This window comes from Pipistrellus hanaki (assembly GCF_964339955.1).
Source record: "Pipistrellus hanaki genome assembly, chromosome: 17".
In the NCBI taxonomy this organism is placed as follows: Eukaryota; Metazoa; Chordata; class Mammalia; order Chiroptera; family Vespertilionidae; genus Pipistrellus; species Pipistrellus hanaki.
The window spans coordinates 32,776,051-32,790,462 of record NC_140519.1 but is presented as its reverse complement, the minus strand read 5'-3'; the positions used below and the strand labels follow the sequence as shown (position 1 = coordinate 32,790,462).

At 33.8% G+C, this 14,412-nt stretch overlaps 1 protein-coding gene across 2 annotated transcripts in view; it reads right to left on the bottom strand.

The window, feature by feature from the left end:
* Window positions 1-14,412, bottom strand: part of CSMD3 (CUB and Sushi multiple domains 3) — a 771,720-nt gene that overhangs the window by 213,406 nt on the left and 543,902 nt on the right. For both annotated transcript variants that reach the window (XM_084864313.1, XM_084864314.1), the window contains 2 exons: window positions 9,064-9,255; window positions 2,678-2,816 (listed from right to left, as the gene is read on the bottom strand). In XM_084864313.1, coding sequence (XP_084720439.1) covers window positions 2,678-2,816; window positions 9,064-9,255 — 331 coding nt within the window. The remainder of the gene's footprint in view (window positions 1-2,677; window positions 2,817-9,063; window positions 9,256-14,412) is intronic.

Below are 14,412 nucleotides of genomic sequence, written 5' to 3'. Positions count from 1 at the left end.
AGGGTGATCAGGCTGGCAGGCAGAATGATTTGGGATGATCAGGCAGGCAGGCAGGAAGGCAGAGTGGTTAGGGGCAATCAGGCAGGGAGACAGAATGGTTAGGGCAATCAGGCAAGCAAGCAGGTGAACAGTTAGGAGCCAGTGGTCCTGGATTGTGAGAGGGATTAGGCCTAAACGGGCAGTTGGACATCACCTGAGGAGTCCCGGATTTGAGAGGGTGCAAGCTGGGCTGAGGGTCCGCCCCCCATGCACTAATTTCATGCACTGGGCTGAGAGAGAGAGAGAGAGAGAGAGAGAGAGAGAGAGAGAGAGAGAGAGAGAGAGAGAGAGAATGTGTGTGTGTGTGTGTGTGTGTGTGTGTGTGTATATATATATATATATATATATATATATATATATGATATAAGATTTCATAAGAATTACAACTTCCTTATCTATCTCACCGTTAGGAGAATCACTAGAAAGAATTGCTTTGTAAATGATATAGTATAGTGGCGTGTATTATCCTTGAAGGCCAAAAGCCCATTTAAGAATGGATTGCAGTACTCTTCTTTTTAATTTCTACTTTGGGGTTAAATAAAAACTTCAAAATAATGATTTGTAACTTCTTTGAAATGGAAATAAAACAAAAATAGGTGTTTTTTTTTCATGGAAATCTCCAAATCTTAACTATAATAATTATTTTTTCCTAGAACACTGGAGAGTACATTCTAGTAGTACATTGATTTTACAAGGTGCTTTCATAAATATTAACATGGTTTTATCAATAATACTGTGGTATAGGGAATGTATTATCATTTTCTTTTTCCCAAGCCTATACTAAGAACATCTGTAGATTCCTTAAGGTCACATAATATATAACAGCTGGAAATCAAATTTAGGTCAAGCACTTCCTGTAAAACAGCCTTCTACCACTCATTTTAATTAGAATAATTTGTATAAGTAAACTAAGACTTGTAATATACGTTTTCATTCTGAATATCTGTACTGCTATTTCTTCTACTGTAAAAATGGGAATGATAACAGTACCTACCTAAGGGAGTTGTCCTCTAGCTGGGTGCTGGCATAACACTAACATCATCATCACCGTTTCTTTGTTATTACCAATGATCAATGTATCACTGAAAATTATAGAACCAAATATTCTATACGTTTACAATGTTTTCAAATATTCATGAATTTAAGCTATCCTTAATATTTAAAAAACCAACTCCAATATGTTAGAAAATGCATATTTAAGCTTGTGAACTACCAAGCAGGTTTAACACAATAGCAGGAGGAGGAGTTGTATTAATGGAACCCATGAACATCGGTCTTGGACACTGAAGATTAGTAATGTTTCTGCTTAGGAAGATTTTGACTTGCCAATACCTAATATTCCCATTGAAATGTTAAGGGGGAGGGTTAGGCCAGGTTTGGTGATCACAGGTATTGACTCCATGTGAGAAAACAAAGGCTCATTCAAGTAACTTATCCAGGTAACACAGACAACAGTGGCAGAGCCCGGGTTCAAACTCAGCTGCCTCCTTCTTCATACAAGAAGCTACCTTCTCCACTGCTTCAGTACTAAGCTAACCCTGCGACTCATTACAAAGATAAATAATTATTGTGAATTTTAAAACACTCACTTGTAAAATTCTGTCATGAGACAATTCTGCCCAGGCAGCGTGGCTCAGTAGTTAAATGTCTAACTATGAACCAGGAGGTTATGGTTCCATAATCGGTCTGGGCACATACCCAGGTTGCAGGCTTGATCCCAGTGTGAGGTGTGCAGGAGGCAGCCAATAAATGATTGTCTTTCATCATTGATGTTTCTATCTCGCTCTCTCCCGCTTCCTCTCTGAAATCAATTTAAAAAATAATATATATATATATATATTGTTTTTAAGAGATAATTCTGCTGAGAAATATGGAGATCAGTAAAATTCTTTGTTAGCTTGATTTAAGGAGACCACCAGAAAGGGTGGTAAGTGGACTATCTGTCTTCCCAAGTCCACTGGTGACTCTGCACACATGGATATTTAGATGCTACAGAAAGGAGGAAAAAAATTCTTGAAGTCCTGACCTTTTCATCACGAAGTTTAGGAAAAAGTGAAGTTCTGAAGCAGTGATGGCAAGTACAGGGAGGCAGAAAAGGTTATAAAGAGATCACATTTACTGAGAGCCAATAAACCACTCGACCTTGAACACCTTTCCTTTATGCTGGAATCTGAGAGGATGCTCACCCTCTAGCCTACTGAACTGAATTGGCATCTCTGCCATGATACAGGGCTCTGGAAAATGTTGATTGTAAAGTAGTAGTGTTGCAATTAGCAACAATAAAATATCATGCATAGAAATAAAAATCCGCCTAAGCAGACGCTAAAGAAAATGACAGGAAGATTAAAAAATATATATATATATATATATATATATATATATATATATATATATATATATATATATATATATATATTTTACAGACATGAAGGGAGAGGGATAGAGTGTGAGAAACAGGGGTGGGAAATAAACACCAATCAGCTGCTTCCTGCACACCCCCTACTGGGGAACAAGCCCACAACCAAGGTACATGCCCTTGACCAGAACTGAACCCGGACCCTTCAGTCCACAGGCCAATGTTCTATCCACTGAGCCAAACTGGTCAGGCTGACACATGTGGCAATGTATAGGCACTCACCTGATAAAGGCCAAGGAGATGACATAGTCTGTGTTGACAGTGATGGTCCAGTCGCAGTCCCTGCTGTGGGGGTATGGGTGAGGGAAGTTTGGCGAGAGAATGAAGCCTGAAGATCCTGTTAAATTGCCTCCACAGGGTGCTTTAAATGAACAAAGAAAATCCCTTAAGTGATTAGTAAAATTTATTAGCTATCAATATATGCAAAAACTGTTTTTTAAAAAGGTTTAGGAGGTTTTGTACAAACCTGACTTTTTGATAGGGCTAAATAGTTGAATATTGCATTGTACTTTAAGAAAAACCACTTAAATAGTAAATATACACATACATGGATATATCAGATTTAGCTCCTTTTACTGGCTTCAAAAGATAAGAAAAATTACATATGGACTTATGTTCCCTTCTATTTTTTTGTGTACAAAAAAAGCATTGAGAAAAGGGGTAAAGATGGTTTCCCCATTGCTACTAAAAAATAATCTGAAGGTTATTATGAACATGAGAAACAAAACAAAGCAAATCAAACCTCTAATAATAAGTGGGACACTAGGATATATGATATTTGGCTATTTTTACATCCTCCCATTACCTTTCTATATATTTATGAAGAAAGAGCCTTCAATATAGTTAAAGAGTGAGAATGGATAATTATCTGAGAACCTATACAACACTTTATAATAAAAGACCCTTACAAGGAGTGTTAGGATATTCCTAAATTCCAGTTGCCTAACTTGCTAATGAAATGGACAAGCTGCTGCAATTATTATTGCAGCCCCAAACAAAGGTTTCTTTAACACTTCAGTGGACAGGCTCAAAAAGTTCTTAGTGAAGTTCAGAGAACAGATTCTTTAGAAGATTATTGTTGAGGTCTATTAAACACAGCTTATGATCAGAATTATGTATCTGTAGGTAGATATACAGAATTAGAAGCTTCAGAAAAATAGAGAAAAAAAGATATGGAGGTCCCTGGTGGTGGAGTGGAATTATTAATACACACACACACACACACACACACACACACACAAATACCACACACACACATGTGGGAGGGAGATTCTCATGATATCTCCTACACATGATCAGGACATCGGCATTCTTATTTTAAAATTATAGTTTTTCTCAGGTACACTACCATTCAGTTATAAGGCATGCTTGGTTCTCTAACATATAACTGTTTTGAGAAGGAGGAAAATTCTGGTTCTCTTTAGTAACATTTCAGATCTCAGTTATTTTGCCCGAGTCTAGACCTGAAAATTTATCAATAAAATTGTCATCTAAATTATGGATGTCCACCATTTCCTTTCTCCATGTCCCCAGTTACCTTAGTGGTTCAGTCACTGTAGGAGACCTCAGCTCCTACTCAATGGAGAATAAATATTTTTAGTTATCGCCTGTGTATTTTTGTGGTATCATATGCCCAAATGCTTACTGGTTATCTCTACCTGATAGCCTATAGGTACCTCCAACACAATATATCCAATATATCCAAGCCTCAACTCAAATTTGCTTCTTCTGATGCATCCCGAAGTTGTTGTTTGATTAGCATGTTCATCTCCCCTAACTAGAGATGTGAAATTCTTCCCTTCTCTTCACTGCATACTTGTGTCCAGTGCATCAGGGCACACTGCCAGGACTCCACCTCACCGATCCTCCTGGATACTTTTCAACCCATCTCTTCTCTCTTTGCCTGCTACCCTATTTCTAGATCTGACCTTTTTATCTGCCCCTCCGAATTATGACTTGACTTCTTGTGTCCCATGCCTCTAAAATTCTCCAATTCATCTTTGCCCTATTAAAAATATCTAATCATACTATGCCCATCATAAAATTCTGCACTTGTTTCACAATGCCTAACACAGAATGCCTCCTCTAGTGGGGTTTTCATAACCTAACCTCTCCAACCTTTCAATTGATTCATTCACCATTCTAATCATATAAATATCATCAGGATGCTTATAGTTCTGAGTACTCCCATACCTTTGCCAACACTATTTGTTTTCGCTTTTATATTTAGATAGCCTCTACTTACATATCAGGATTTATTCCGTTTCTAGGAAGTTTTACAGAAATTTCCAGTCTAGGCTCCATAGCAACCTCTGCCGATCTCCATTATTCCCATTACCATATTTTACTTAAAGATTCCTTTCAAGTGTCTGAATTCATCACGAATCTATTAGATAAAGACCATGTCTTACATGTGACTTTATACCTGGGATTCACCACATACTCTACATTGCATACATGTTTGTGGAATTGCTAGTGGCTCTTTGTATTGATTTTGAAGATAGTTAAGACGACTACAGATGAACGTGCAAATATAATTTATATCTATGCATTTTGATAAAAATAATAGCATGTTTTGCTTTGAAACTTGTCAAATCTACATGAATTTGAAAAAAGAAAAGAAAATATGTGTCATAATAGCAGGTATATGTATGTATATAAGCATAAAAAACAAATAATAGCAAAATGTCCTTTGTGTTTCTTTTCACATATGAAGAGGTGGGATTACACATAATTTGCAAGAGCATGGTAGAGTATCATTTGCTTCAATTTTCCTTATTTTTCACAGGAAGCAGAAATTTTATATACATGTACACACTCATATACATACTTATATATGTACCCTTTTTCATAAAATATATAGAAACTTTATTACATATATTTTAAATATCTTACTGGATATATTCCATGATTATATTATGTTAATATTTATTTTTCTATTTATTTATTTATTTATTTATTTATTTATTTATTTATTTATTTTTGATCCTCACCCCAGGAGAGAGGATATTTTTTCCATTGGCCTTTTTAGAGAGAGTGGAAGGGAAATGAAGGGGGTGGGGGAGAGGAGAGAGAGAGAGAGAGAGACTGATGTGAGAGAGAGACATCAATTGGTTGCCTCCCACTTGCACCCAAAGACTGAATATGTAACCAAAGTATGTGCCCTTTACTGGGAATTGAAATGACCCTTTAGTTTGTGGGCCAATGCTCTAACCACTGAGAAAACTGGCCAGGGCCCATAAATATTTTATTATTTGGATACAAGATCCTCTAAAACTTATTTTTATTTTATTATTTAAATTATTTTTCAAGGTTTTTCTGATATATTTTATTGCTGTTAATTGATTTTGAAAATATACAAAAGACATCGAGACTATTAAAGACATTATCTGACACTTGCATATCCCAAACACTCAGTGAGTAAAGAATATTTTCTTTGCCTTAAATGTACTAAATTTTAATACCATTTGGGAAATGCATACTCATTTTGATGCATTTAATCATAAAGCATTCAGTATAAGATTCTCCTTAAGTCAAATAGATTTATGAATTACATTTTCAGTTAGGTTCCATGAAATTCTGACATTAATAATTCGTTCTGAGGGTAATTTCTTGTGAGACAGTTAGTTATAAGGGGATCTATTAATAACTATTGTATAATTGTCTTAATGCTTTCATCCCTCAGTTTTATTTGCTTCTACTGTCTACCTCAGCATCCCACCCACACCAATGTCTTTGTTATTTACCTTCATATTGAGTGCTGCTACTTTCCCTCTGGCAATGTCAGAGTAATCTTCACACTGTCAGTTTTGCTGGAATGAATTCTATTAAGTCTCTTAAAGATGGCGTCCTTCTGTGTGTCACTTGCTATAAGGCTAACTACTTCTACATGCAAGCAAAATGCATGCTCCAGGCTCTAAATTGTAGTCTTAGGGAGTTCTAAAAAGTTCAGGGTTTAATCTTTGGCATAGAGTTTCCAATCATGCAGTTTTTTCTTATCAGTTTCAGAGGTCAAACTTTCTACAGCCTTAGCAATTTTTCAGACATTTTATTTTTAGGTTCTTTTTTTCCTCAGAGAAGCTCTGATGCATCTCTTCTCCTCAAGCTATCTTTTCTGACCAAAAAATAATACCCAGCCCCATAATCCATACAAAAACTTTCCACGACACTTTAAGTATGATTTAGTGTTCAACTTTTTTTCTAGAATTAGGATTTGTTAAAATCATGTCTACAAATGAAATTTTGTAACAGCATGTATCAAAACTCGTCCTTTCTTTTGTATTTTAGTTCTTACTAGAATTTCAGTAAAAAGCTGTGCAATATTTTAGAATTCTAAACATAAAAACATATAATAGAGTCCTTTCAAGTAATTCTAGTAAGGAACACTCTTTAAAGTCTAAGAATTACAATGAAGCAAGAAATTCTACAGTAAGTTTTTGTTTTTCTGTTATTCCTTACTAGGGGCCCGGTGCACAAAATTTGTGCACTGGGTGGGGGGGGGGGGGTCCCTCGGTTCACCCTACACTCTCTCAGTCTGGGAGCCCTCAGGGGATGTCCTACTGACAGCTTAGGCCCGCTCCCCTAAGCCGCAGTCTGGCCTCCCTCTGTGGGATGTGACCGGGATGATTAGGTGAAGGTGCCACCTGCATCACCTCACTGCTGCTGCTACTGCTGGCCACTGCAGCCACCAAGGTTTTCATCAACACAGACTCCAGTCCCTTCACCATGAAAAAAAAGTCTGTATCTGCTCCTGGCTTGCTCAAGCTGCGTCACCGTGCTCAGGCATGATCTCCATCTTTTTCTGCTCTGGGCCTGCTCAAGCTGTGCCACAGTGGCTTAGGTATACCCCCCTATCTGTGTCCTGCCTTCGAGTGCCTCCGTTGGGAAAGGCCACTGCCTCCAAGACAGCCTGACATTAGCACTGGGCAGGCCTGTGTGAGCCTTCCCCTGTCCCAGCTCACCAGCTCCTGTGCACGCGCAGCCTGCTGGCCAGTTGTGACAGGGATACTGTTAGGACCAATGAGCATATTACCTCTTTATATATATACATTTATACAAAGATTCTCTCTACAAGTACTCAATTAAATTCCAATTGGAATGTGGCATTTTTAATTTAATTGGAATGTTTTTAGGTTAACTGAGGAGTAAACAAACAAAAACTTAATTATATTAGTCTTTTTTTTTCCTTTAAAAATATTTCTTAATATCTATTCCTTGCTTTTATTAGTTTAAATTATGGAAATATAAATTAAGTGATATTTGATTTAAAATTGTGCAGAGATACATAAAGAAGTGTAAGTGAGAATAATAAAGGGTAAGAGGAAGATATAGGATTTCAAGCTATGCCCTTATTTTGTGCTTTCAAAAAATGTCTCATTTTTAAAAATGATTTTCCTTTGTTATCTCCTATATTTTCTAGAACTGTCTACTTACTCTGTGGATGTTTTGAGCTATTGAATGTGTTTTGTTTTGTGCATAATTGCTCTTAAAATGCCAACATACAAAATACAAAAAAAAAATGTGATGGGGAAAAGTAAAGCTAAATAATTGAGTCCTTGAATTTGTTTACATATGACTGGGGTATAAAATGCTCATTTCCTATTACTATGTGAGTTAAAGAAATCTGTGTAAGATGATTATTTAAATGTATTTATGAGTTGAATATAAATAAAGAAAAATAAGGCTTTTTCTCCTAAGTGTGCTGAATTTGCTTATACTGAATATTATAAGGAATACAATAATAAATAACCTGTGAAATCTTCTCTCAAGTTGTTTATAGTGTAAGAAGGAGAATACGTAAAAAAAATGAGATTTTGTGTACAGAGAACATACTTTGCTCAAAATATATTATAAATTTAAGATGACACTAATTCTAAAATATTTAAGCTAAAAGGTATGAGATTATAGTTTAATGTAAAAAAGGTAACAATGTGGTTGTGAAACAAAGATTGGATAGCAGGTTTTCTCACTATTTTTATTGCAAAGGCAGTACATCCTTCTAACTTTCTCAGATCCAGTAGATATGTATCTTAATATTCTGGAGTGTAACTTGAGGATTTGAGAACAGAGCATAGAGAATGAATGCAGAGAGTTGGAAGTATGAACAAAGCAGCTACAAATCCTTAGATCATCATATTCGAAACTAATATTATTTTAGAATACACGAACTGAATAAAAAGTCAAAGATTTGAAAGTCAAGCATAAGTTCCAATAAAATGTTCTTTCTTGGAAGAAATAATCATTTTAGAGGCAAGATCAATATGGGCCATTTAAAATGTAGACTCTAAACCACTCTTTAAATATTAAAAGCAGTGGATAACTGCATTTATATAGTAGATAAAGAAGATCAGGGCTTTTCAAGAGCTTCAATTTTTAACTTGGATCTTAGAACCATTGGAAATCTAATAAAATGATGGACCTACCCCTCAGGGGAAAATAATTATCATTTAAATAGGATCATTGTACATTTTCTAGAAGTTCATTGACCTGTGAAATCATAGACTCTTATATATAATCAATTCTAGAATATTCTTACTTAATGATATGAATGCCCATTTATAACCATTTTTTATGCTTGCATAAAATTTTAATTGTTCTTTAATTCATACCTATACAGACTGGTGGGCTGGGCTGCCAGAAGTATCGATTTTCTACCTGAATGCAGGTTATTCTTTCCTCTCCTTGAAGCTCATAGCCTGGGTCACATTGAAAGACAACAGTGTCCCCAGGTTCTCGTCCATCCCCATTTCGAGTTCCATTCATGGGAACACCCGGATCACGACATGCAGTGGCAACAGAACCTGTCAAAAGATAGAAACAAACCTTTAGTTTTGATGGTTGCATATCACTTAATCTATATAACATTCTTGAAATGACAAAATGATGGGGTCAGAAACAGGTTAGTAGTTAACAGGGACTGTAGGGGTAGAAGGTGGAGGGGGATGGCTGTGACTATAAAAGAGTACCATAAGGGATTATTGTGATGAACTGTACTGTTTCTTGATGTATTGATGGTGGTCTCACAAGTCTACACAGAGCTAAATCAACACAGACAATTATATGTAAAACTAATAAAATCTAAATAAGATTGGTGGATTGTATGTCAAGTTTCTGGTTGTTATATAGTTGTTATAGTTATGCAAAAGCTGTCATTGGGGTAAACTCGGTGAATAGTATATACGATCTGTCTTTATTATTTCTTACAGTTGCAGGTAAATCTAAAATTATCTAAAAATTTAAAACAAGTATAAATGTATTGATAGAAAAGAGAAGTATGAGACCATAGGAAAAGTAACCACAGTATTTTCTATATACAGTAAATGGCACATTTAATTATGGAGTTAGCTCCAATTATTCAGGTTAAAGGAATAAAATATTATTTAGAATTATCACAAAGTAGATTTACCCTAAAGCATATGCAAATTAAGTATCAAGACAAAGAAGCTATTAAATTTTCCATTTAAGCTGTTCTTAAATTATATTTACAAATGTAGGATTCAGCACTTGAACAAATTACTTTTATAAGTTGTGTATTAGAATAATGAAATAAATTGCTGGATTACAGACACATAACTGATATTCACTCATTCATTTACTTTCTGACTTAATAAATTCCAGTTGTGGTAGGTGCTAGTCATACAAAGAAGAAACAAGCAGATGCAAATAAAATTGAACATACATCAGATTGTTTTGTATAGTGGTGGTACTAACAGATTCTATTGTATACATTTCTATTTGGTAGGTAAGTAGATAGGTAGATAGAAAGATAAATAGATGAGTCAATGGATTAATCAATCTATTAAATGTTGAAATCATATTAGAGAATAGCAAGGGTAGTGAGGTAGGATCTTGATTCTAATTTCCACATGAGTGTGTTCTGTATAATCATTTGTGTTCCTTGGCAGAGTTCCCATCATGCGTCATAGGGCTGGGGCAATTATAGCCTTTAAATATTGATAGTTTTTGTAAAATGTCATTATGTTTTTCTTGAAGCATTCTGGGATGGTTTTCACCAAAACTAAAGTTGATCATAGATTGGTTTTGCAATATCCAATTATTGTAGTGGAAATATCAGTGGAAAGTGATAGTCTATACAGATTTACATTTTTTTGAAAAGAAGTGAAAAAAATGTGAAATGTGCTATTAAACTAAAGTTCAGCTTTTAAATTGAAAAATAGAAATAATATAAATATGTGAGAAAACTTTAATTTTTGAAACGTCCCATGTGCTGGACTATGTGTCTGCAAAAAGCTTAAACCTTAATAACTTTCCCAAAAGCAAAAATATACATATAACAAAGTTACAAAAGCATACTGAAATTAAAGTAGTCAGTATAATCGTGTCTTAGGTGAATTTGAGGGGGAAATATGCTTTTACTCTTCTGTCAGATTTTCTGTGCTTAAATATTTAAGTGAAACCAAGTAGCTATAATAACATGTATAATATGCAAAAAATAACAGTTAATATATGTAAAAATATGCATTTCCTTTTGGGTTTGGTTTATTTGAAGAAAGAGAGGTGGTTGACCCCTTTTGTTCCTTTATCTCTTAATTAATAAACAAATTAGTAGTAAGATTTTAAGGCACAATGGATAATGATGGGATTTAATGAAAGACCAAAGATTTTTTTTTCTTGTAATTACTTGAATTCTAAAAGCAATTAGTTAAATACACACAGGAACAATTATTTGGTATAAATACTATAGTCTTATTTCCTTTTTTTATTGAAATCTTGATCACCACAACAGTTATATTTTGGGTTTGTGGGTAGACAAAATTATAATAATTTTAGAGTCAACCATTCTTGTTTTCTGTATTAAATAGAAACTGTAGCCATTGAAAAAAAAAAAATAACCATTAAAGGAGCCATGTTATCTCTCCTTGGAAATTAGGAGTGAAATAATCTCACATAATTATATGCATAATTTAAAAAGCAATTATGTGATGTTGGAACATGCATAAATAGATTAATAATTTTTATTTAGTACTTATTTTTCCACTTAGGTGACAATATTATTAATATTATATTTTAATTTGCTTTAATCTGTATAATCTTTGTATGTCTTCAGTTCAAAACAGTACCAAGAATTACAGAATATGAGTGAGTTCTTACCATTGTTACAACTTATTGAGATCGTAAATACATTTCAAAGTTCTCATTTTACATTTGTTTCTATCTAATTTAGAGTATAATTTTATTGAAAATATGCATTTTACCTTATATAGATTTTACAATCTGTATAGGTTTCAACTAAATTATTAATAACAGTTTGAACTATTATTCATATATAATGACTAAATTACCATCTTGATGACCGTAGGTGAATCAACATTTCAGGTTTATTATTGCATTACTTTGTATAACAAAGAATACATTAAAATCACTTATAAATTCTTGTGGCTCCTTCCTGTTCAGTAAGTTGACTCTGGTATAAACTTTTATTTTTTTTTTTCACTCAAGACCTTTCAAAGAAGAAAATCCTTGAATTTCATACTGCTGAATAAGTGATATTATCAAAAGCAGGAGAAACTAGGTTTTAGACTCTATTGTAGTAAGAAAGGAAGATTGACCAGGTTGTATAAATTTCCTGAATTTTAGCGGCCTCAACTATAAAATTGGCAGAGTAATACTTTACTAGCCTGATTTAGTATCATATAAAATCCTAAAGTTCTATTCAAACAACTGTATTGAATAATTTTTAAGAAAACATCAATTGTGAAATAAAAATTTTAAACCACTATATTTTACTATTCATTGGGTAGTTTGTCTAATGAAGTAGTTTTATATATTTTTGCAATATCGGGAGACCAGAAAAGTTGTAGCCCAAATTTGATATTCAAAAGGCCTTACCTTCCTCTCTTCTAGTTTTATTTGCTTCTAATTCTGTATTAATGAAGAAATGACACTATATTCTAGATTTCTATAAGGAAATCAAGTTGGGTAATGGGAATACTTAACCTAGAAGGAAATCCCATCCAAAGTCAAATTAATCAGAAAATATTTGAAATGCAGATGGTGACCTAGAGGTGGATTTCACCCTGGAGAATTCTGACCTTGATTGAGCCCTTGCTTTGTACAAGATCCATCAATTTTATAAAGAATGTTCAACATCATCATGGGGCCTATATTCTGCCAGCTACCCAGGAATGTGGCTATCTTTAGAATTTCATTATGTTTCTAAGGATACACTTAATGATATGGCAAGTCAGGTTAAAGTAAATGGCAGCATGACAGAGTCATTCCCATCAACTCAGGAGGGAAACCGAGCAAAGGGGGTGCAAAAGAAACCTCAAAGTCAATGTTGCAATATACTTCCAAGTAGACAAAAATCTCTTTCATTAAATACATGTTTATTAATTTATTTCACCAGAAAATTATTGACCGACAATGAAACAGGCATTATACGTAATACTGGAGTTATATTTTAATATGAGAAAACATCTCCCTATTTTCATTATTATGCTCCAGTTACCGGGGGTAAAATTACTGATATAATTTTTGTAGAGTCAAAAGGTAGGTTAAGCCCTGATAAGTGTGGTTATTCATGGTCCTGGGAAGTTGTGAGTTTGAATCCTGGTCAGGACACAGGATTGCAGACTCAGTACCCAATGGGGGGATGTACAGAAGGCAGCTGATCAATGTTTCTCTCTCTCCCCACCTCTCTTTCTGATTTCTTTTCTCAAAATCAATTAAAATATCTTTTTAGAAAGTGTGCATGTTAGTTTGAAGACTGTCAAATTGACCTATACAGAAAACTGGTTTCATTTCTAAAGATTATAAAAGGTAGTATCTATAAAGGTCTAATTCTAATAAAGATAGAATTCTAATACGTGGAGATCACCAGAATAAATTAGCAAAATCAAAGGAAAAAAACACATAAAATGCTTTTACATTATTTCTGATAGGCAGTGCATAAACAGCATGAGTATGCTTTTAAGTTTACCTTATTATTTTTTTCTTCTATCCAGATTCATTTATTATTTACTAAGTACTAAGTACCAAGCACAGGACCAAGTTTTAGGGATACAAATATCAACAGATTAACACTCCTGACCTTCAAAGTAACACAGTCTAAGAGAAACAGCAGATGTGTAGATGGCTTTAATATAATAAAATGGCTATTAAAATATGGTGACTTTTTGCCATTCAAACTGAAAAAATGGGAATCAAAAAGGAAGCTAAAATAATTTAAATTATGTAATTACTAACAGAATTGGTAATATATTGATGAACACTTCAAAATAGTTATCTTTACAAAAGCTATTTTAAAAATAAAATCATTTCTAAAAAATTGCCATATATTATTATTACTTGTACACAATAAAACACAGTCTTTATCTGAATTATCTAAACATTGAAAATAATGGAAGCAAAATAATTATTTGTAGTACAACCAATTTTAAAATTTGTTTATTAGACATATTTAGTGCCTTTTTACTCTCTTTCTGAGTAATTGTTTTTCCCATATTCTTATTTTATTAATATTGTGATAGGTGTTTTTAATACAGTTTAAATTGTTGGTATCTGCAACTGATGTCTCTATAGGCCATACTATTTTTAATTAAGAAAATGTTTTTTTAATTAAGAAAATCTTTTCTTTGTAGGTACTAAGGTAAATAAATTTAGGGCTATTTTTTTTTAATGTTGGAAACTTTTATTTAGATTATTTACAACAGCAATGTGTACTAGTATATAATCCAGCTCAAATGTTTTCACAGACACTGAATGTTTACTATTCAGAATACCTTTTGTTGACAATTTGTATGGTAATGTTATCATTGTAATTCGCTAATTAACACTAATTCCTAAAGAAAGCAAAGGGAAGTGAGATACTGTAAGTATGGTCACCTGGGAAACTTCACTGAGAAGCTACAGCTTCACACAGCATTGTCCTCCAAGATGATTAACACCCTCCCTTCCCCCAACTGGTACTGGATTGTTGGGGGAGGAAGGGAGAG